Source organism: Mastigoproctus giganteus, chromosome 2, assembly GCF_048544385.1.
Source record: "Mastigoproctus giganteus isolate SK-2022 chromosome 2, ASM4854438v1, whole genome shotgun sequence".
NCBI classification, from domain to species: Eukaryota; Metazoa; Arthropoda; class Arachnida; order Uropygi; family Thelyphonidae; genus Mastigoproctus; species Mastigoproctus giganteus.
In genome coordinates this window covers 150,879,934-150,905,072 of record NC_143576.1, presented here as the reverse complement: position 1 = coordinate 150,905,072, position 25,139 = coordinate 150,879,934, and the positions used below count along the sequence as shown (strand labels likewise).

The 25,139-nt window shown below is 37.8% G+C and overlaps 1 protein-coding gene across 1 annotated transcript in view; it reads right to left on the bottom strand.

The window, feature by feature from the left end:
• Window positions 1–25,139, bottom strand: part of LOC150089661 (uncharacterized protein ZK1073.1-like) — a 505,123-nt gene that overhangs the window by 184,043 nt on the left and 295,941 nt on the right. The window contains exon 5 of the mRNA XM_090389582.1: window positions 5,027–5,089. Coding sequence (XP_090245708.1) covers window positions 5,027–5,089 — 63 coding nt within the window. The remainder of the gene's footprint in view (window positions 1–5,026; window positions 5,090–25,139) is intronic.

Sequence of the window (25,139 nt, the reverse complement as noted above, 5' to 3'; positions counted from 1 at the left end):
AGGCTTTGAATGGTTTGAGCATGCTCAATGCCAATGGGATTCTTCATCTTGCTCAGAATAATCAGCTCAGAGGGCATAAATTCAAATTGAGGAAAGACAGATGTAGGATAGATGTGTGGAAGTTTGCCTTTAGCCAGCGGGTAGTTGGTTGGTGGAACAGACTTCCATCCTTTGTTGTGGAAGTTGATAGCCTAAATAAATTTAAGGCTCAGCTGGACAGATATTTGGATCGAACAGAGGGGTGAAATGGGAACGTTTTTTTTTTTGGCTGATGCTGCATAAGCTTGCTTTCTTGTGTCATATGCCTCTACTAATGCTAATATGTACAGGATTAATAGAGGTTACAGGTGACTCCCGCTTAATGCTGATAGTTTGTTCCGGGAAAACAGAGTGCTAGGTGAATCCGCGCTAAGCGAGCGCCACATTCCCATAAGGTAACATATGTATTTGTAAGTTGCGGTCTATTCCATAGGATATTTTCTAATCAATAATAAATGGTAGTGAAAATATGCACCAATGTCAATTAAAAATATTTAATATTCAAAATTTTGTACATATAAAATATTCTACATTATATACACATATAATTATGAGGTAATTAACTAAAGAAAATCATGAATTTATTAATTCGATGGCCCTGTGCTCTCGTGTTTTTGTATCTTTGGACTGAAAAATGTGTCAATTTTGGGTTGTGCTTTGGCCCTCTTCCTCTCATTGCACAACATCATGTAGGGATTCATTTCTTTCTTCAAATTTCTTATTACCTTGGCACTTCGTTCCATGTCAGGGTCGTTCTCCCGGAAATAATCACACATTTTTTCGAAGTGTTCAAAAGCTTCACTAAGTCCTTTTGCAGTCAGCGACTTCATCGGTCCTTCATCTATAGTATCTTGATTATCATCTCCCTCAATAGCAAGCTCTTGTTCTTTTATAATTTCCATTAGTTCTTCATTAGAGAGGCCATCCCTGTCATTGTCGATCATCTCTTGTACGATGTCTTCGTTAATTTCGTGTAATCCTGCTTCTTTTCCGAGCTCAACAATTTGTGTTTTAACATTTTCAACAGAATCATCAGGTTCCTGGGAATGCTTTATGCAATTTTTCCAAACTTTCCTCCACACTCCATTCATGGTTTTCTGAGTCACTTCATCCCAGGCACTTGAAATGTTGTAGATGGCGGTTTTAATGTTATAGGATTTCCAAAACTCCTTTAAGCTCGGTACATTTTCAGTGTTGATGGCTTTAATAGCTTGGGAAAAGGTGTTCCTTATGTAGTACGCTTTAAATGTTGCAATTACTCCTTGGTCCATTGGTTGGATCAGAGACGTAGTGTTTGGAGGCATGTAAAAAACTTTATGTGATTGTTCAAGTCTTCTAAGCTCTCTTTGCTTGGGTGTCCTGGCGCATTGTCCATGATTAGAATAGCTTTATAACCAATGTTATTTTTTGCACAATATTTTTCCACTGCAGGACAGAAGAACTCAACATACCAATCAATGAAAAGCGGCCTGGTTACCCAAGCTTTTTTATTAGCCTTCCAGATTACAGGTAGGTTTGATTTAGCTAAACCTTTAAGAGCCCTTGGATTTTCGGAATGGTAAACTAAAAGGGGTTTTAATTTAAAATCCCCAGCAGCATTACCATCCAACAACAAAAGTTAACCGATCCTTCGCCGCTTTGAAGCCTGGCATGTTTTTTTCTTCTTTCGATATGAAACTTCTTTTAGGCATTCGTTTCCAAAAAAGACCTGTTTCATCTATGTTAAAAACTTGTTGAACAGTATAACATCCCTCTTCAATAATTTTAACAAATTCTTTTTTGAAAGTTTCGGCTCCTTGTTGATCTGCACTTGCAGCTTCTCCCTGTATTGCTACGTTGTGCAGGTTATAGCGCTTTCGAAATCTATCAAACCAGCCCTTACTAGCGTTAAATGGTTCCACATTTTTTTCGGGGTGAGCTTCCTTTAAATCTTCATATAGGCTCTTCGCTTTTTCTTTAATAATAATTGAACTTAACGAAATTCTACGTTGAATGTTGTCTTCAATAAAATTATGTAGAAGTTTCTCCATTTCAATCATAATAGCCGGCCTAGCCCTGGTCAATTTAGTTGCCTGCAGGGGAACAGCTGTTTTTCCAGCTGCTAAAATTGATTCTTTATTTTTTATGATTGTTCTTACAGTTGAACCTGCCAGTCCTAAATTATTGCACACATCCACTTGTCTTTGACCGGAATCAATTCTCTTCAAAACGTCTAATTTAATTTTCAAACTCAATGTTTTTCTTACCTTTCCAATCTTTGCACCGTGTCCAGACATTGTTGCTTTTTCATTCTTATCCGCCATAACTCTCTGCAAATGTAACTGCGTTGCACTGATTGTGATACGATGTTCGAGTACAGTAAACTGTCTGTATGTCTAACACTGTATGCACTGAATGATATCTAGAATTCCTCTGGCAAGTGAGCTGAAGACGGTGACAAATGTTTTATTTATCTGAAAAGTTCGATTTTACCGTGCAGTAAAATCAAATGGTTGTTTATTGCAGGAAAAGTACTGTAAATCAATTATGGTGTGACTCATGGAGAATGTTTATGGAATTTCCAAAACAGTAAAACAAATTTTATGTACTTCGGGTGACCACAAGGTCAGAGGAGTTCAGAAGACAAGAGAATACTGTACAAGAAACAGCACCGCATTTAGCACTCATGGGATTGATTGTGTGAAAAACATTTCGCAAGTTATAGTTCCCACAGTAAAACAAAAGAAGAGATAGGGAGTAAATTTATTTTTAGTATCTTTCTATTACAGGTCAGAACAGAAAATGCAGACTTCATAACAACATATGACACTGGATGGTAAATTTTTTCAACTTGTGTACTAAAAAAGAATTTCTCCCTTGAAACTATCCACACCAAGAAAATAAGAGCATATTGAAAGTTTCAATTTTGTACATAGATAGAAATTATAAAAATAATTACTGTAGTTAATTTCATGGTGGCTATTTTCTCCTTTTGCCAAAAAAAAAAAAAAAAAAAGCTCAAAACAGACTGGACTGAAGACGGATTTGCCAAAAATTCAATCTGTATGCTAGTAAAATAGCGTTACAGTGAGTTTTGACAGCATTATAGTCAGATACGGGTTATAATGTAAGAACAGCGTTATAGCGAATCAGCGTAAAGCGAACCGCATTATAACGGGGGCCTGCTGTATTCATATATGTAGATGAAACACTGGACATTATATTTGTTTGGGTGCACTGATTGGAGAAATCAATGGGCAATAATGACAAATATGCAGAAAATAAAAAATTCTTGGTTAAAGGATTATGGTTATGAAAGTGGCTACTTTTGAAGAGTTTATTTTTTTAATCAACATATTAAATATATAAATAATGGATTATTACTATTGTTTATTTTATAAATTACAGAAGATGCATGAAGTGTTGCATTTCAATTTTTATTGAAATCCAGAGGAATAAAGGCATGTGATATTGTTAGGTACATGCATTGAAGTGAAAATATTAGTTTTGTATATTAGTTAATTAGTGTAATTAATGGTAAAGGCTAATTAGTAATTTACTTTCTACCTATACTAATCACAGAAAATGAAAAAAATGTAATTATTTTAAGGAAAAATCAAACATGCTTGAAATGTAATTCAACATGGCATAATAAATTTTTATAACTTTTTATAAAACATATATAGTTAAACAATAATTAAATTAAATTAAATTAATGACTCTTCTGCCAACATTGAATTATTGCTGAAACGACATTGTATTTTGCAAGTTAACTATCTACTGTTAACATATTTAATAACAATAATAACAATATTATTATTGTTATTAGCCATATGGTGCAAGGAAGCCTGAGGCTTATGTTGCATCAGCCAAAAAAAAATCCCGAGTTACCCTGAGAGAGAGAGAGAGAGAGAGAGAGAGAGAGAGAGAGAGAGAGAGAGAGAGAGTAGAAAGAGAAGCATGATGATATCCAGCTCAGGACCCTAGATGTGCCAAGCCCACACTCACCAGATGTGAGCCCCTGGGTGATGCATGTGTGTGCGCGCACACATACACAAAATTAACTAACCAATAAAATAATTGAAATGAAAATGAACTAAAGAAAGCATACCCTTACAACAGTAAGAACCCTTAAAATTCTGCAAGCTTGGCATGATGCTATAGATTATTGTTACAATGGATGTCTGCAGGAGCACATCCTGCAGACCCTCAAACAAAAAAAAAAGTAATAACTTAAATAAAGAAAGACAAAAATTAAAAGATCACAGGCATGATTTCTTTGGGGAAGTACACACACCTGTAGAATCATTCATCTGTAGAATGTGCTTATACAGCCTTCTTGTTTAACAATAGCTGCCACATTTTGCCAACTTTGTGGAAGTCTAGGAGTTCTTGCTGTGGTGAAAGTAGTTTTTCTTTAGTTCAGTTTTACCTAAAGTAATTTATTGGTTTGCTGTGTAATTACTTTTTTTTTTTTTTTTTTTTGCATATGGAAATAACAGTATGCAACCAGAAAATATGATATGGTTGTTTAATTATGGTTAATAATATCAAAAATGTGGTCGTTCTTTTAATTTCATGTTGTATTACATAGTGATTTTACAGCAAGACTATAAATCATTGAAATACATGAAAAAAAGAAGGGAACAGGCAAAAACCTATGGAAATTGGTGCTTCATCAATTTGTTTTCATTTTCTTATCTGAGTTGTCTTCCTTTCATACTCTTTTTTCGAAATATATCAGCAATTAGTTGCATGCCTTCTAAGTTTTGACTCCTGCACTTATTCATATGTGATTCAATGTATAAGATGTCATTATCAATTGCAACAAGCTGCAGTGCTGCAAGTAATATATTAATATTACTGGTAGTGTGTTCACTTGAAATCATTAAAATTAAACACACTAGAGCTATTACAAAATATACAGAGAACACTTAAACCATAATTTTTAATAGATTTAGTGATATGTTTTTTACCATAGTAAAGTATTGAACAAATTAGTACTTACTTGAGATTATCTAACACAGTAACCAAATCCTCTCCAATCATTTGAATAGTTGGAAATGGAAACCTTGAGAGAGAGAAAGAAATAGAAATTACATGATGGAATATATTTTCTGCACTAATTAGATGAATGATTTGAATAATGTAAACAGATGAATTTAAGATAACTGTTTGTCAAATATTTCTGTTGATTAAGTCTTTTACCTTTGTGTTTTGCTCTTTGTTAGCAAGAATGTAGTAACCGAATTTTAAATCAACCCCCTCACCAGAAGAGAGCACACATGTGAAAGTATAAGGTATCTTTTAATGTTTATGCTAATTCTTTAAAATATTTATTCAAAAATTATAGTCTTAATACAAAGAATGTCTTTATTGCAGAAGCTTATATACTTGTCCAATATGCTCTATCAAAGCATTACTTTCAACTTCCTCAGCAGCAATGCAGAAAAAAAAAAAAAAAACCTAGAAAATAATGTAGCAATGTGAAAGAAAACACATACTGGAAGAGCTACTGTGAGTAATGATTAAATTTAAGTCAATTTTGTCCCTGGAGGTCAGGCTACAGATTTACATCAAGTCCAGCAAAAAAAGTGGATGCTAAATTATCCTCCATGACAGTAGAGTGGTTTCAGCATTTTTCACTCACCTGGAGAGGTTTTGATTTGAATCCCATCTAAAATTGGATGAATTCATAAAGGCCCCTTTGGCTGGAGCTGTAGCTAGTCAATTTCAGGTGGAGGAAGTAGGGTCCACCTCCACCCCCACACACTTTAGTCTAGGTTTTCCAGCCACATATGGAAATTGATCTACAAACACACATTATTAGAGATATGATACATGACAAACTATGTATACTGTGGCCTGAGTAGCTGACATACTAAAAATCCACAAGAACAATCAGACTATGGTGGCAGATATGAAATGCTTAACTGAGGCTATCCTGCAGTTATGCCAGCAGACATCACAGTACTAATAATCATACCAGTTCTCATAAATGATTTTGAAATTAGCATTAACAGAGATCCAGGTGGATGATCTTATGTTTAAAAGCATTAATCCAGATGGAATTGATGTCTGCATCCTTGTTCTTACTTATTGCCATATCATAGAGTTCCCCCAAAGGAATGGAATTCCCTTCTATGAAGAGCCTGGAGGAATAAACTGAAATGTGTCCTAAGATGAATTTGTCTATTTTGACTTTGTTCAGCTAAATGTCTGACAGATTCTAAAATGCTATTTCTACCATATTATATATCCCCTTTATGGTTTTAGAACAGAGACAGCTTATAACGTTTTTCAAAATATATTTAGTTCAATCTAAAATTACAACTTTTAGATTACACTAAAGAATTTTTTTCTACTAATCTGCAAAACAAAATTGTTAAATTTTGTTTTGCAGATAATAATTTGCAGATAAATAATTAATAACATATTGCTGATAAAATAGAATTCATACAGTAAATTTTAAAGTAAATAAAAATATTAAAAAAATTAAATACAACAGATTACTAAAAGACAAATATTCTTGATGTTGGTCCCACCCAGATTGTTAAAAATCTAAATCCTGAGCATCAATTTGTCCATAAGTAATCAATCAAGTAACTGATTACTTAATTACTTAGTTTTGTTTTAAAAATTAATCCATTAATTACTCAGTAATACCATAACCTCAATTCCTTGGTTTTAAAAGTGATAATTTATCTTTGCAGATGCAAAACTCAAGGCCAATATCATGAAAAAACATACAAGGTACATTCAAAAAGTTCACAGAATTTTACTATAAAAGTTCATTGAGTGAACAGTTGGACCTAATCACCTTCAAAGTACTTTCCTTCTGCACATACAGAAGGAAAGTACTTTGAAGGTGATGTCATCTACTGTAGCGAAACAATGACCCTGAAAACCATTTTCAATTTAGGAAAAATTCAGAACTTAGACTGTGCAAGATTGGGGGGGGGTAGTGTAGAGAGGCTGCTGCTGCATGACTGCAATTTCCGAGTGACTGGGTGCATTATCAAATTCAGGATCCAGCCATCCTTCCATTTTTGAGGTGGTCATCATTTCACTGATTCACTTCAATTGCTGAAGTTAAACATTCTCATGCAAACATGTCAAGACGTCAATGTAGAACGGAACAGTAATGCTTCTTCCCCAGTCACAAATTGGGCACTATGCCCTCATCAACAAAGAAAACTAACAGCATGACTTTGGCACTGGATTTTGTTGCTTGAGACTTCTTGGCTCACGGGGACATTTTTTGTGCCATCCAGGTGTTCCAACTTGGCCTCAGCCAACTCTCATCCTCAGTGACCACTTTTCTTAGGAAGCTTGGCTCCTGTCTATATTTTTCAAACAAATCACCTGCAATGGCTTTCCTGCAGTCCATTTTATCATCTGACAGCAAGCAAGGAACAAACTTGGCACACACGCAATGCATCCCTAAATCTTGCATCAGAATTGTGTGTACTGACATCACAGACAGTGCCACTTTGTGAGCAATCTCAACAATGGTCATTCACCTATCATTTTGTGTGAGTTCCTTTGCTTTTGTGACATTGAAGGGCATCCACTGTGAGGTTTATCTTCCAGTGTTTTCTGTGTTTTTAAACCATCAAACCACTCATAAATTGCTGTTTTCTTCAAATAATCATCCCCGTAAACTTTCTGTAATACATGCAGCATCTCTGTAGCACTTTTCCCAAGTTTAAAGGGGAAACTTGATGTTAGCATGCTGTTCAAACTGCGAAATTCCACCGTCAGATGAGACACATTAGTGAAGTGGCTGAGCCAGTTCCCACTTGGCATGCATACACACCAAAATCAACATCAATGCCCCAAGAAACCTTGTGGCCATAGAACAAATCATTTAAATATAATTTAAATACCAATGTGCGATTCAGGGAACATTTTGAATTACTATGAATATTCATGAAGAGGTTTGATAATATATAATAGATTAACATCAGTTTAAAAATAAAGTAATGAAAGAGCAATATTTATGATATGCTTATGCCAATTACTCACAACAAAGTTATGTGATATTATCTAGAAATTTTAGTGATATTGCAGATGAGCATACAAGCAGCAGACTCCTTTCTGTGAGAAAATAAGACAGCATTTGAATTTAGGATTGAAGTTATTCCAACAACCGATTATTCTCCAGCCAAAGAGTAATAAATTTCCACCTAGTGTTGTGAAGGGGGGGGTTAGGTTGAACAAATTCAAGGAAAGTTTGGACAAACTATTGGAAACAATCTGCAATTTTTTATTATTTATTTTTGGAACTGCTGCTGTATAAACCTTGCTTCTTTTCATCATATTGCCAATACAGTGGAACCTCGCTTTATGATTGGTTCACAACATGATCAAATCACTTTACGATGAACTCTTCATAATAAAATACCGTTCACTACATGATATGTAGTGAATGGTATGAGGGGGAGAAGACAGAGAGTGATAATCAATGGACACTACTCATCGTGGACTAATGTTATTAGTGGAGTCCCTCAGGGTTCAGTATTGACTCCATTATTGTTTTCTGTATTTATAAATGATATTGATGATGGTACATCAAGCTCAATGTCCAAGTTTGCAGACGATACAAAGGTTGGCAGGGTTGTCAAGGACACTACTGACACTATGCTACTGCAACAGGATCTGGAAAGGTTGAGCAGATGGACTGAGAGGTGGCAAATGAAGTTTAACATTGACAAATGTAAAGTACTACATATGGGAAACAGCAACCCCAGAGCAACGTATCAACTCTGTGGTACTACACTGACAGTGGTAGAGAATGAAAGGGACCTGGGGGTGGTTGTGCAGGCAAATATGAAGTTTTCTGAGCAGTGCAGACGGGCTGCAAGAGTAGCTCATCGTGTATTGTCGATGATATATAGGAATTTTTCTAACAGGGATAAGGAGGTGATTATTCCCTTGTATAAGGCAATGGTCAGGCCACACCTAGAGTACTGTATACAGGTCTGGAGGCCTCATTTCAAGAAGGATGTAGAGATGCTGGAACGAGTACAGAGAAAGGCAACAAGATTAGTGAATGGAACAAAGGGGGGCTCTTACGAAGAAAGGCTTAAGTTTTGCAAATTACAGTGTCTGGAGACTAGGCACCAGCGAGGTGATCTGATAGAGGTGTATAAAGCCTTGAATGGTTTGAGCATGCTCAATGCTGATGGGATTCTTCCTCTTGCTCAGAATAATCACCTGAGAGGGCATAAATTCAAATTGAGGAAGGATAGATGTAGGATAGATGTGAGGAAATTTGCCTTTAGCCAGCGGGTGGTTGGTTGGTGGAACAGACTTCCATCCCTTGTCGTGGAAGTTGATAGCCTAAATAAGTTTAAGGCTCAGCTGGACAGGTATTTCGAACGAACAGAGGGGTGAAGTGGAAGTGGTTATTTTTTATTTATTTATTTTATTTTTTTTTTTTTGGCTGATGCTGCATAAGCTTGCTTTCTTGCATCAAATGCCTCTACTAATGCTAATGCGGTAAGCACCGGTCATTGTGATCATGAGCATTAGCATAAGTAGAGCCATACTATGCAAGAAAACAAGCTTATGCAGCATAATCCAAAAAAAAAAAAAAAAAAAACCAGCTCCCATTCACCCCTCCATTCATTCCAAACACCTATCCAGCTCAGCCTTAAATTTATTTAGGCTATCAACTTCCACATCAAAGGATGGAAGTTTGTTCTACCCATCAACTACCTGCTGGCTAAAGGCAAACTTCTGCACATCTATCCTACAACCGTCTTTCTTCAATTTGAATTTATGCCATCTCAGGTGATTATTCTGGGCAAGAGAAAGAATCCCATCAGCATTGAGCATGCTCAAACCATTCAAGGCTTTATACACCTCAATCAGATCACCTCGTAGGTGCCTAGTCTCCAGACACTGTAATCTGCAAAACTTAAGCCTTTCTTCATAAGAGCAACCCTTTGTTCCATTCACTAATCTTGTTTCCCTTCTCTGTACTCGTCACAACAGCTCTACATTCTTTGTGAAATGAGACCTCCAGACCTGTATACAGTACTCGGGGTGTGGCCTGACCATTTCCTTGTATAACGGGATAATCACCCGCCATCCCTGCTAGCAAAATTCCTGTTTATCATTGACAAGACTCCACGACCTGCCATGGCAGCCCATCTGCACTGCTCAGTGAACTTCAAATTTGACTGCACAATTACCCTCAGGTCTTTTTCACTTTCCACTTCCCTGAGTGTAGTAGCCGTAGTTCGTAAGTTTCTCTTCAGTTATCACTACCCACTGGCAGCACTTTACATTTGTCAATGTTAAACTTCAGTTGTCACTTAGCCCATTTTCCCAACTTATCTAGATCCAGTTGGAGTAGCATACAGCCTTTACTCTCGTTAACAAACCTGCCAACTTTTGTATCATCTCCAAACTTGGACATTAATCCCGGAATACCTTCATCAATATTATTGATAAATATACAAAACAACAATGGGCACAACACCGAACCCTGGGTGGTGGACTCCAATAACAACATTTGTCCACGAAGATCAGTGTTCATTGATTACCACTCTTTGTTGTCTCCCACTCAACCATCCCTTTATCCACATTGATTGGATACTATGATGTGACCACATCATAGTATCCAATCAAATTGGTCAGACAAGACCTCCCTTTAACAAACCCATGCTGTCTTAACTGTTACTGCAGTCTTGTCTAGATGATCCTTCAGTGCTTCTTTAACCAGTGATTCTATTATTTTTTCCGGAACACAAGTTGAACTAACAGGTCTATATTTACTTCTGTCACCTTTTGAAACCCCTTTGTGAATTGGTGATACATTTGCACACCTCCAGTCCATGGAGACCTCCCCCGAGTCCAAGGAAACTCTCATAATTGTGGCTAAGGGTTTGATTTCTTCCTTTGCTGCCTCCTTTAATATAACTGGATAGATCCTGTCCACCCCACGTGCTTTTCTTATGTTTAATTTCAACAATTTCTCCTCCACTTTGCTTTCAGTTATTAAAAAATCACTTTTAGCATTAGTAGAGGCATATGATTCAAGAAAGCAAGCTTATGCAGCATCAACCAAAAAAAAAAAAACCACTTCCACTTCACCCCTCCATTCGTTCGAAATACCTGTCCAGCTGAGCCTTAAATTTATTTAGGCTATCAACTTCCACGACAAGGGATGGAAGTCTGTTCCACCAACCAACTACCCGCTGGCTAAAGGCAAATTTCCGCATGTCTATCCTACAACCGTCTTTCCTCAATTTGAATTTATGCCCTCGCAGGTGATTATTCTGAGCAAGAGGAAGAATCTCATTCATCAGCATTGAGCATGCTCAAACCATTCTAAGCTTTATACACCTCAGTCAGATTACCTCATAGGTGCTTAGTCTCCAGACACTGTAATCTGCATAACTTAAGCCTTTCTTCATAAGAGCAACCCTTCGTTCCATTCGCTAATCTTGTTGCCCTTCTTTGTACTCGTTCCAACAGCTCTAGATCCTTTTTAAAATGAGGCTTCCATACCTGTATACAGTACTCAAGGTGTGGCCTGACCATTGCCTTATACAAGGGGATAATCACATCCTTATCCCTGCTAGAAAAATTCCTGTATATCAAAGACAAGACACCACGAGCTACTCTCGCAGACCGTCTGCACTGATCAGAAAACTTCATATCTGCTTTAATTTACACAATTAACCCCAGGTCCTTTTCATTCTCTACCAATGTCAGTGTAGTACCACAGATATGATAAGCCACTCTGGGGTTACTGCTTCCCATATGTAGTACTTTACATTTGTCAATGTTAAACGTCATTTGCCACCTCTCAGCCCATCTGCTCAACTTTTCTAGATCTTTTTACAGTAGCGTACTGTCATTAGTGTCCTTAACAACCCCGCCATTCTTTCTATCGTGTGCAAACTTGGTCATTAAGCCTGATATACCATCATCAATATCCATAATAAATACAGAAAACAACAATGGACCCAACGCTGAACCCTGAGGGACACCACTAATAACATTATTCCACGAAGAGCAGTGTCCATTGATTACCACTCTATGTCTTCTCCCACTCAACCATCCCTTTATCCATAGCAGCAATTTGCCTCCAATGCCATACTTCTTCAATTTGTGCAGCAGTCTTCCATGTGCAACGGTATCAAAAACCTTTCTAAGATCCAAATACAGTCGGTCCTCGTATAACACGTGTTTACATTACACGAATTTGATCATACACGATTTATAAATAGGGGAACGTTATCTTATATAACACGAACCGAATTCGCTTATGCACGATTCGCCTTTGTGTTTACAAGAAATGGCAGTCGAACACGGAATCACCCCAACCGAATGCAACACGATAGGAATGAAGAAGATTCTGAAAATGTATTTATGTGTTTTATATCAGTGAAGGGGAAACATTTCACCATAATAACGTAAAAACCAACACAATTCCAGCTATCGATATAATCGCAAATGCAATTAGATGGAGTTTACTACCAGTTTATAACAGATTCCACCAGCAGAAACGAAACTGGAAATTGTTTTTATTGTTTTATGGTAGTAACCCCCAGAAATGTGCTTTAGTAAAATGTGAGCTAGTGAGGTGTTAATAGAGTTGTCTCTGCCTTTACGGTGTTGTTTATTCAGTTGCTATACGCGCGCAGCTTTGTTTATGTGTATCAAGCATGCCTCCTCATTTTGTAATTGCGCTTTATTCTCTAAAAATGAGTAAAATACTTAAAAGGTGTGAAAAGGAAGCATCCTGGCGAAGACACTGCAGATTCAGAGAGAGAGAAAAAAAAAAAAAAACAATATCGATAAACAGAGGCGGACTGGATCAAAAATTCTTACCTGGGAAAATTTGTAGTGGCCTCATACTACGGTTTATGGCCAAAATCACACCGGCTCCGGCCCACCGGGATTTCCCCGGGGAAGGCTTATGGCCAGTCAGCCTCTGTCGATAGAGAAAAAAATATGAAATTGTGAAACGCTTTGAGCGAAATGAAAGACCATGTGATATTGCACGTGCTACAGACCTAAATGAGGCAACACCGAGAATTACAAAGAATGCGGAAAAAATAAAAACAACTTTCATAGTGGGAACAACTCAAAGTGTAATTAAAATCCATTAGATTAAGACGCAAGAATTGGAAGAGATGGAATGGCTGTCATCTGTTTGGATAGAAAATCAAACAAAAAACAAGTTTGCTTACGATAGAAGCAAAAGCATTAGCAATATTTTATTACGTAATAGTCGTAATAAAATACGTAAGCATTTTATTACGACTTACGTATTATAATTTATACTTACGTATTATAAAATACGTAAGTATTTTATTACGACTATTTTATTTAATATAATAATTTTTTTACGAATAAAATACGTATTTTATTCGCAAAAAATACTTTAGTATTAAAAATACTAAAAATACTTTATTATAATATAACAAATAATAAAAAATATTTATTTTTATTATATTATAATAAAAAATATATATTATATTTTTATTACGTATTTTAATCGTTATAAAATACGTAAGTATTTCATAACGATTAAAATTACCCGATTATTTATTGTGTTTGGTAATGTTTTGGTTCCAAATGTGTGTTCAATCTTGGGTGGTCGGCACCTAACCCCACTTTTCCCATAGGGCCTGTTGTTTATATTGCACGATTTTGCATTGCACGAGAGTTTCTAGGAACACAACTATCGTGCTATACGAGGACAGACTGTACAGGTGATCCCCACTTAACGCTGATAATTTGTTCCCGAAAAACAGCGCTAAGTGAATTAGTGCTATGCGAGCGCCGTATTGCTGTAACATAACATGTATTTGTGAGTCGTGGTCTATGCAATAGGATATTTCCTAATCAATAACAAGCAGCGAAAAGACAGACATATGTCGGTCAAAATATTTAATATTAAAAATTTGTACATATAAAATATTCTCCATTACATACGTATATAATTATGTGGTAAGTAACTACATTATGTATCAAAATTAAACTTTAAAGTGCCAATTAGAATCATGAATTTATTAATCCGATGGCCCTGGTCTGCCGAATTTTCATAACTTTGGTCGATTTTGGCTTGTACTTTGGCCATCTTCCTGGTAAACTAAAAGGAGGTTTACTTTAAAATCCCGCACAGCATTACTACCCAACAATAAAGAACCAATCCTGCGCCGCTTTGAAGCCTGGCATGTTTTTTTTCTTCTTCTTTCGATATGAAACTTCTTTTAGGCATTTGTTTCCAAAAAAGTCCTGTTTCATGTATGTTAAAAACTTGTTGAGAAGTTAAACACCACTCTTCAAAAATTTTTAGAAGTTCTTCTTTGAAAATTTTGGCTCCTCCTTGATCTGCACTTGCAGTTTCTCCCTGGATTTTAAATCTATCTTACTAGCTCTTACTAGCTTTAAATGGTTCCACATTTTTTTTTTTTTTTAAAGGTGAGCTTTCTTCAGATCATCATATAGGCTAATCGCTTTTTCTTTAATAATATTAAACTTAACGGAATTGTTCATTGTTTATTATTTTCAATAAAATTATTTAGAAGTTTCCATTTGAACATCTGGCCTAGTTGCTTGCAGTGGAATAGCTGTCTTTCCCACTGCTAAAATTAATTCTTTAATTTTTTATAATTGTCAGTCCTAAATTACTGCACACATCCACTTGTCGTTGAACGGAATAGATTCGCTTCAAAATGTATAATTAAATTTTCAAATTCAGTACTTTTCTTACCTTAGTAGGCTTCGTACCGCATCTAGACGTTGTTCCTTTTTAAATTCTCATCCACCATTATTAATCTTTGAAAATGTAACTGCATTGCATTAATTATGATACAATGTTCGAGCAAACTGTCCGTTATGGACGATGTCTAACCCTGTACCGAGTGATGACTAGACTTCGGATAACTTCATATAACGCAAATATTACAAGCAATATACTTGATCATTTTTTAAAATGTTGATCTCGGAACTACGTAACAAGTCACAATAGTGCAATTACATTAGCGTGGGAGAAAATTTCACAAGTCAGCGTGGGAAACTTTGCTATTCATTTTCGAGCTATTGACTACACCAGATGAAATGTTTTCATTAAGCATGCCAAAAATCCAATCGGTATGCTGGTAAAAGAGCATTATAGTGGGTTGTGACAGTGTTAGAGTGAGTATGGGTTATAATATAAGAACAGCATTATAGCGAATCTATATTCCAAATATATGATATCAAAGTTATTCCCTGCATCCAGTTCCTTTGTGACCACATCACAGTATCCAATCAAATTGGTCAGACAAGACTTTCCCTTGACAAAACCATGCTGTGTCCGAGCTGTAACTGAAGTCTTGTCTAGATGATCCTGCAGTGCTTCTTTAACCAGTACCTCCATTAATTTCCCTGGAACAGAAGTTAAACTAACAGGTCTATAATTACTTGTGTCGCCCTTTAATCCTCCTTTGTGAATTGGGGTCACATTTGCACATCTCCAGTGAATGGGTACCTCCCCCGAATCCAAGGAAGCTCTCATAATTATGGCTAAGGGTTTGCTTACTTCCTCTGCTGCCTCCTTTAATATAACTGGATAGATCCCATCCACCCCGAGTGCCTTTTTTATGTTTATCTTCAACAATTTCTCCTCAACTTTCCTCTCAGTTATTACAAAATCATCTAGCTCACTGCCAGAGTTTAATTCACCTCTGGCATTCCCCTCCCTGAATATTATCCAGGGAGGGGAATGGATAAATATGTATAAATGCCCTCAAAGAAGTTAATATGAAGGGCCCATCAAGCTCTCAGCTCCCCAGCTCAATGGCAGAGCTGACTTTTGTGCATCAGGCAACAAAGAGGCAGTTTTCAAGGCAGAATGTGCTGGTCCCAAAGGAACTAGTTATTGTTGGTAACTCTTTTGTCAGGGAGATGGGAAGTATATATGCAAGAAGGATAGGTGGAACAGGACCAGTGTAAGTCTGCCAGGGGAAAAAGTTAATGACATTGTAGAGCAGATATCATCTTTTAAGGGCACAAAAGGTGATTTGTTGTACATGGAACTAATGACATTAAGAGTAAGAGATCTAAAGATTTACTTAACAAGTAAAGGTCAATGTTGAAAAAAAGTCATGAGTTATGGTTGAATGTGAAAGTGACTGCAATTCTGCCCAGACATGATAGGAGGGAGTATATGATAAGAGCCTTGTCGATCAATTCAGCACTGGAGAGATTGTGCAAGGCTCACGGGATAGAATTTTTTTCAGCCTAGCCTGAGCTTGTTGACAGGAGAGACTGCTTCTACAGGGAGGGCGGTACACTTAAATAAAAAGGGTGCAAGAATATTTGCTGATGCTATAGAGGCAGTGTTAGGTGGGTCAGAAAACTGCTAGCTTTGGGGGGGCCAATACGCAGACTAAAAGGTTAACAGTGGCCGCAGGCAGAGGTAAAAGTGATTCTTGCACTGATTCTAATAGAATGAGCAGCAGCATGGAAATCAAGGCAATGGAGACTTCCAGGACTGTTGGGAGTCATAGGGGAAAAATAAATACATGGACTGTGTTAGGGTAACTAGGAGTAGAAACAGGTGCATGTATGCTTCCATGTACACCAATGCTAGGAGTACAGTTAATAAATTTGATGAGCTTGAAGTGCTAGTCAAGACATCAAAGGCAGACACTGTTGGGAAATGAGAGATGTTGCATCACAGATATAAGCAGTGCAGAATTGGAATTTGGGGAGAAAAATGTGTACAGAAAGGGAGGAGGTGAGGGGTTTGCTGTTAGTTAAGAAACACAAAATTAAGGAAGTGCATCCAATTGATGTTGGTGAAAAATGCAATGTTGAGTCTGTTGGTGTGACATAAGCACTGGGAAAGGAAAAATGACAGTAGGCGTGTGTTATAGGCCTAACGAATCTGATGAGTATAATGAGCAATTGTGCAGAGAAATAGTGGGCCAGTAAATCTGAATGTCTTATAATGGGGGATTTTAACTTTCTAGATATTGACTAGAACTGGCGGGCTGGTCACTCGCACAATAGCAAGAATTGTTTGGATTCATTGGATGACTGTTTTCTACAGCAGCATGTTCGAGAGGCAACCAGAGGGAGTAATACTCTTTATCTGATTATCAGCAGTGTTTATTCATGCATTTAGAATTTGCAGATGAAGAAACCACTTGTTGACACTGATCACAATGTACTGATATGGGAATTACTTAAAGATGTAACTATCATCAAGCTAAAGGGAAGGGCTTTTGCTCTTGCTTAAAGGTGACTACAGGGGTCTCAGACAGTTTTTAAATTCTGTACACTGCGATCACTGAAGATGCTACTAACTTTGAATTCTAAATGGTAGGCCTTCAGGGACATAATCTTGAAGGCTACTAGGCTTTTCATTCCAACTAAGAAATACTGTTCAAGGTTCAGGCCTAAATGGATGTCAGATGAATTAATGAGGCTTGTGGCACAGAAGAAAAATGTATGGGATGCATATAAATTATCAGGTGACACAGAAGCCTATGGCAGATATAAGCTTGTCTCTAATCAAGTTACAAAGGAGGTTAGGCAGGGGAAGGCAGATTACGAGAAATATTTGGCAAAGGATGCAAAGAAAAACAGCAAAGAGTTCTTTACTTATGTAAACTCTAGAGGGAAAGGGATGAATCAGATTAGACCATTTAACATAGATGGGTTGACTATTGATGATCATGCTCAGGTAGCTGATAAACTGACCAACTGGGGTGGATGGGATCTATGCAGTTATATTAAAGGAAGCAGCAAAGGAAGTAAGCAAACCCTTAGCCATAATTATGAGAGCTTCCTTGGACTCAGGGGAGGTTCCCACGGACTGAAGGTGTGCTAATGTATCACCAGCCCCGGGTGCCAAGCGTTTCCGTGGCCAAGCGATTCTCGTGCGTTTAAAGAGCGATTTTTGATAAGCGACTAGGTTCTCTTTTGTTTTCTCCCTTACTTATTAAACCTTTTCGTTAAGTAGCTTCATTTTCTTAAAAACTCTAAGAAGTGAGCCCAGAAGAAGGAAAGAACCTTTTTCTTTAATTTAGTACTCCTACTAACTATACTAACCTCTACGCTTGGCCACAAGCGGCACTGCTCCTGCCTCCCCGTGGCGGGGCTGGTAACCTGGGTGGTAAAGGTAAACCCCCAGGGCCAAAAGGAGCTAACATGGATACAAATAGTTATCCACCTTTAGAGCCATTAAGCTCAAGACAAGAGACTTCCGACATTGACCATGACTGTGTTCACCCAAAAAGGCTTCGAACGGAAGCAAAATGTCCAAATGAGATACCGAATTTCTTGGTGGTACATTCATTATCTGCCCAACCTGTAGGCAAGTTATCACCATTCTTGATACAAAAGTGTTTAGAGTCTATTGCAAGGTCACCAAAAATGGTGAAGCGACTACAATCCGGAGACCTCCTGATCGAAACAGCCACCTCAAAACATTCTGAGCAGCTGTTAAATACAACATCATTTGGGGGGCTGACAGTATCAGTTACTCCCCACAGAACCTTAAATTCATCAAGAGGTGTGATCAGTGAGTGGGACCTAATTACAGTCTCCGAAGAAGAACTACTCCAAGAACTTAGTAGTCAAAAGGTAACAAGTGTAAAAAGAATCATGAGTAGAAAAGATGGGAATCTAACTCCAACTAGAACCATCATTTTAACATTCCGTACTCCAGACTTACCATCCTCAATCAAAGCTGGCTATTTGAATTGTCGTATTAGACCATATATTCCGAATCCTGTTCGTTGCTTCAAATGCCAGAAATATGGTCATTCACAGCAGGCATGTAGAGGTGACTCCATCTGTCCCATATGCGGATCTAAAGAACATACTCAAGCTGATTGCTCGGCCGCAACCGCTGCGTGTCCAAACTGCAAGGGAAGTCACCCTGCCTTTTCCAAATCTTGCGAATTATGGATTACAGGGAAAAAAATTCAAAAATATAAAATAGAAAATAAAGTTACTTTTCCTGAGGCACGTAGGCAAGTTATGTTGAGTATGCCTAGCAGTCGATCCTACGCTGTTCGCACTAGAAACTATGTATCTACTGGAGCACAAACAGATGTATCAATCCCGCCTAATACCTCAATGGCTAATTGGCTTAAATCTACTCTTTCAAATTCAAAAAAAGAAAATCCTCAAAATAAAACTAGCGAAGCTACAAATACCCCAATCAGTATCCCTAGTGATACTGCATCGGTCCCATATGACACAGAGCAAAGGATATGTGACACAGAGCAGAGGAAATCTGACACAGGTTCAAAACAAAAGGAAACTCCCACCAACAGTATGGAAGTAGATGAGCGTTTAGATAATGGGGAGCCCATTTTAGAACTCCATGCAAATGACACCATGGATTCTGTAAGCCCCTATTTCCCGAAAAAAGATAAAATAAAGCAAGACAGACCGAAATGCTCCACTTCTAAAAAACAGTCAGACCAATCGATCACAACTAAACTCAAATAATGTCTAATATTATACAGTGGAACTGTAGAGGACTAAAAAGCAATTCTGACGACATAAAAGATTTACTGATTAAATACAATCCGATAGGAGTATGTCTACAAGAAACTTTCTTATCATCTGAAGCTTCACCAAAATTTAAAAACTATACAATATATAGAAAAGACAGGATTTCTGAGTCTCCTGCTCGCGGAGGAGTAACTGTGCTTATAAAATCAAACATACCGTCCAGGCAAATTCAGTTACAAACTAGTCTAGAAGCTGTGGCAGCATGTATTTCAGTTGGTATATCAATTACCCTAACTTCTATATATATTTCCCCTTCTCAACCATTTTCAAATAGAGAACTTGATAATTTGATTATGCAACTACCATCTCCAATCTGCCTTTTTGGTGATTTCAATGGCCACCATCCATTATGGGGGTCGCCTGCAATTGACACAAGAGGCAAATTAATCGAAACATTCATGAATAACAACAACCTAACTATACTAAATTCTGGATCTCCCACATATATAAACCTATCTACAGGATCTACTTCTGCAATAGACTTGTCAATCTGCTCACCAGCAATTCTCCCAAGTATGTCGTGGTCAGTGCTAAACAATCCTCTAAACAGCGATCACTTTCCAATCCTTTGCTCATTACAAACACGGGTAACTAAAAATCTCGAGTTCCGATCCACCTGGAAGTTCATGAAGGCAAACTGGGAGAGCTACTGTACCCAGGTTCGGTTAGACAGGAGTTATGTTCAACAACATCCAATTGAAGACGTAACTAACTACATTACCAATCAGATACTAAATGCAGCAAAAAATTCAATCCCAAAGTCACAACCTCACAAGTACTCCCACCATAACAACTGGTGGAATACAGATTGTTCTAATGCAAAGCGTGAGAAAAACCGTGCTTGGAACAAATTCCGTAAGTTTCCTACAACCAGTAATCTAATAGAATACAAAAGACTTAAAGCCAAAGCAAGGCAGATTAGGAGAAAAGCCAAACGTGACTCCTGGATCTCATTTGCCTCAACTATCACCAAAGACACTGACTCACGATTCATTTGGAGAAGAATTAAGGCACTAAATGGAAAATTCACTCGACCACCATCTCCAATACTCTGTTGGAATGGGAAAGATCTATTGGCACCTAAGGAAATCGCCAATGCGCTAGCAGAATCATTTTCTACAATATCTGCTTCTGCTTCTTACTCCATCTCCTTTCAGCGCATCAAGGCAGATGCAGAACGCCGCAAAATTAACTTCTCCACACGGCTCTCACTTCCATACAATCAACCATTTAATATAACAGAACTCAAAGAATCTTTAAATAAATCTTCAAATAGTGCTGCCGGCCCAGACGACGTACATTACATCATGCTGAAACAATTACTTGAAGAGGACTTATGTACCCTATTGATCTTCTATAATCGAATCTTCTCAGAAAATGCTTATCCACTTTCCTGGCGTCATTCTCTCATACTTGCCATACCAAAACCAGGCAAAGATTCTTCTTTAGTTAACAATTATAGGCCAATATCTCTCACCAGCTGCATGGGGAAAATTTTTGAAAGAATGGTACATACGAGGCTTACCTGGATCTTAGAAGCAGAGAACCTTTTAACAGATCATCAGAGTGGCTTTCGTAAGAACAGATCCACTCTTGATGTCCTTATCAAAGCTGAATCGAATATTCGCAATGCCTTTGTCATGAAGCAACATCTAGTCATGGTCAATTTAAAAATTTAAAAAAGCATTTGATACCACCTGGCGACATGGTATTATTATGGACCTTTATCACCTAGGGCTAAGGGGTCATCTCCCTCAGATAACTGAGAATTTCCTGCGCCACCACTCTTTTCAGGTCCGTTATCAGAACGTACTGTCTACACCCCATATTCAGGAAGAAGGAGTACCACAAGGATCTATACTCAGCGCAACGTTATTTGCAATTCGAGTCAACAGCATAACCAGAGACATCCCCAAAACTGTGGAGGCTTATATGTACGCGGATGATCTCACCATTTCCTGCCAATCTCAAAGCATGAACACCATTGAACGTCAACTCCAACTTGCCATTAATAGAATTGAATCCTGGATGTCACGCAACAGATATCGACTAGCTGAACAAAAGTCTACCACCACTCACTTTTGTAAGAAACGTGCTGTCCACCACCATCCTGAATTACGGCTAAACAATAGTCCGATACCAGTAGTAAACAGCATCAGATTTCTGGGCCTGATATTAGATAGTAAGCTTAACTTCCAAGCACATATCACGTTTCTACGAACTACTTGTCTAAAACAGTTGAACATGCTTCGATCAATCTCATCCATGTCATGGGGGAGCTGATCGGTACTCCTTACTTCACCTCTACAAATCTCTGATCCGTTCACGCTTAGATTATGGTTCTCCCGTATATGACTCAGCTAGGAAAAGCACATTAGATCGGCTAAATGTCATCCAGCACAGTGCCCTTAGGACTGCTCTGGGCGCATTCAGGACTTCTCCCATGCAAAGCCTTTATATTGAAGCCCACGAGCCTCCATTAAATCCTCTAAGATCCAGAGTCTTCCATCTCACCCCAGTTGGGAGTATCTTTATCACACTCAGTGGGATTCTTTTTATGAGAATAAACCACATGAAAATCGACCTGCCTCACTCAAAATCAAAGATCTTATTCAGAGTTGGAACATTGATTTAGCTGATATTTTTCAGAACACAACTGCACCTGTTCCACCTTGGACGTATGTTTGTGCCTCCCATGATACACATTTTCTCCAGTGGGGGAAGAATGTCATACCTCCCAATAACATGAGACAGTTGCACTCAGCTCATGCTACTCTTAACTCCCATGCCCGTAAAATATATACCGACGGGTCGAAATCTGACAGTATGGTAGGTGCTGCAGCTGTTTTTCCTTCAAGTACAATTTCAGCCACACTACCTTTATCATGCAGTGTCTTCACTACTGAGCTTTATGCCATCAAGTTGGCACTTAGTAAGATTATTGAACTTTGCATCTCACCCGCAATAATTTACATGGATTCCCTCAGTGCTATCTATGCCATAAGGAAGAATTTCTCCTCTTCTCATCCTACATTGAAGGAAATTCACTCTCAACTATACTTCTGTAGCATATCGAATCAATCAATCAGCTTTTGCTGGATCCCTGGCCATTCTGGCATTCCGGGAAATGAAAGTGCAGACTTAGCCGCTAAACATCCTCAATCCACTTTCTCACAACATCCTCAGGTTCCATACTCTGATTACAAGCCTGTTATTCGTAAAGCATGTTTCAACAACTGGTCACAGATATGGAAAAGGAATATTAACAGCAAACTTTACCAAATAAAGCAAAAACCAAAGCTGTGGCTCTCTTGCTTCAGATCAAACAGACGTGAGGAAGTGGTGTTGGCAAGGCTAAGAACTGGACACACGCATCATACCCATCTCTACTTGCTATTGGGAGAAAGCCCGCCTCAGTGTTCATCCTGTAACAGTCGGCTTACGGTCCGCCATTTTCTGCTTGATTGTCCCTTGCATTCAACCATCTGGTCAAACACTTTTCAATCAGTTTCCAAGCTTAACGTATCACCTGATTTATCTCATATCCTAGGAAACGATGCAAATATTGAAGAACTTTTAATGTACTTAAAATGTATTGGCCTAAACAAAAGTATATAATTTAACAACTATAAAGATAGGGTCATGCAAGTTAACGATGAATAGACACAATTTGGCCTCAGTTGCCCTTGTGTCTTTAAACCCAATAACAACAACAACAATGTATCACCAATTCACAGAGGAGGTTCAAAAGGTGACACAAGTAACTATAGACCTGTTAGTTTAACTTGTGTTTCGGAGAAAATAATGGGGCCACCTATTAAATAAATATTGCAGGATCATCTAGACAAGACTGCAGTAATAGTTAAAACACAGCATGGGTTTGTTAAAGGGAGGTCGTGCCTGACCATTTGATTGGATATATTGGATACACAAAGGAACTGAATGTCAAAAATAATTTTGATATCATATACTTGATTTCAGGAAAACTTTTGATATTGTTGCACATGGAAGACTGCTGTAAAAATTGGAGAGGTATGGTATTATGGGTAGTTGCAACAGTGGATAAAGGGATGGTTGAGTGGGAGACGACAGAGAGTGGTAATCAATGGACACTGCTCTTTGTGGACAAATGTTATTAATGTAGTTCCCCAGGGTTCGGTGCTGAGCCCATTGTTCTTTTCTGTATTGATCAATGATATTGATGAAGGTATATCAGGATTAATGTCCATGTACATGATATAAAGGTTGGCAGGGTTGTTAACAACAGTAACGACAGTATGCTACTCCAACTGGATCCAGATAAGTTGGGCAAATGGACTGAGAAATGGCAACTGAAGTTTAACATTGACAAATGCAAAGTACTGCATATAGGTAGCAATATACGTTTCTCTCAAGAGAAACGTACCAACTGTGAGGTACTACACTCAGGAAGTGGAAAGTGAAAAATACCTGGAGGTAACTATGCAGTCAAATATGAAGTTTGCTGAACAGTGCAGACGGGCTGCAAGAGCAGGTCATGGAGTCTTGTCAATGATATATAGGAATTTTGCTAGCAGGGACAGGGAGGTGATTATCTCATTTTACAAGGCAATGGTCAGGCCACACCTGGAGTGCTGTGTACAGGACTGGAGGCCTCATTTTAGGAAGGATATAGAGTTGTTAGAATGAGTACAAAGAAGGGCAACAAGATTGGCGAGGGAAACAAAGGGGTACCTTACCAAGAAAGGTTTAAATTCTGCAAATTGCAGTGCCTGGAGAGTAGGCACCTGTGAGGTGATCTGATAGCTGAGGCGTATAAGGCCTTGAATGGGTTGAGCTAGCTGAAGGCTGATGGTTTTCTTCCTCTTGATCAGATTAAGAACCTGAGGGGGGCATAGATTCAATTTGAGGAAAGACAGTTGTAGAATGGGTGTGCAGAAGTTTGCCTTTAGCCAGATTGGTAGAACAGACTTCCATCTTTTGTTGCGGAAGTTGATAGCCTAAATAAATTTAAGGCTGAGTAGGACAGGTATTTGGAACGAATCGAGGATTGAAATGGTTTTTTTTTTTTTTTTTCTTTGGCTGATGCTGCCTAAGCTTACTTTCTTGCATTGCATGCTCTACTAATGCTAATGCACATACTAACTAGTTGATATTTCTGTACACTGACATTTTTGTTTTGGGTGGAGGGTTGTAAAATTTTAAACAGTAAAAAAGATAAGCAATCAATAACAAAGAACATATGCACAAATTGCAACTAACATGCAAGTGAGATATGGAGTAAAAAGTTTATGAATATTAAAAAATAGGAATGAAGAGAAGGTTCTGAAAATTTATTAGTTTTTTTTTTATGATTATAAAGATTTCAGAGAAGGGTAAACACATTTCACCATAATAATTATCTAAAACCCACAGAATTCTAGGTATGGGTATTATCGCAAATGCACTAAGATCAAGTTTACTAACCATTTATAATAGAATGCACTAAAAGAAAAGGTCAATAAACTGGAAACTGCAAATTGTTTGTTGTTTTTTGGTAGTGACCTCCAGAAATGTGCTTTAGAAAAATATCACAAAGGTGTTCAAAATCTATT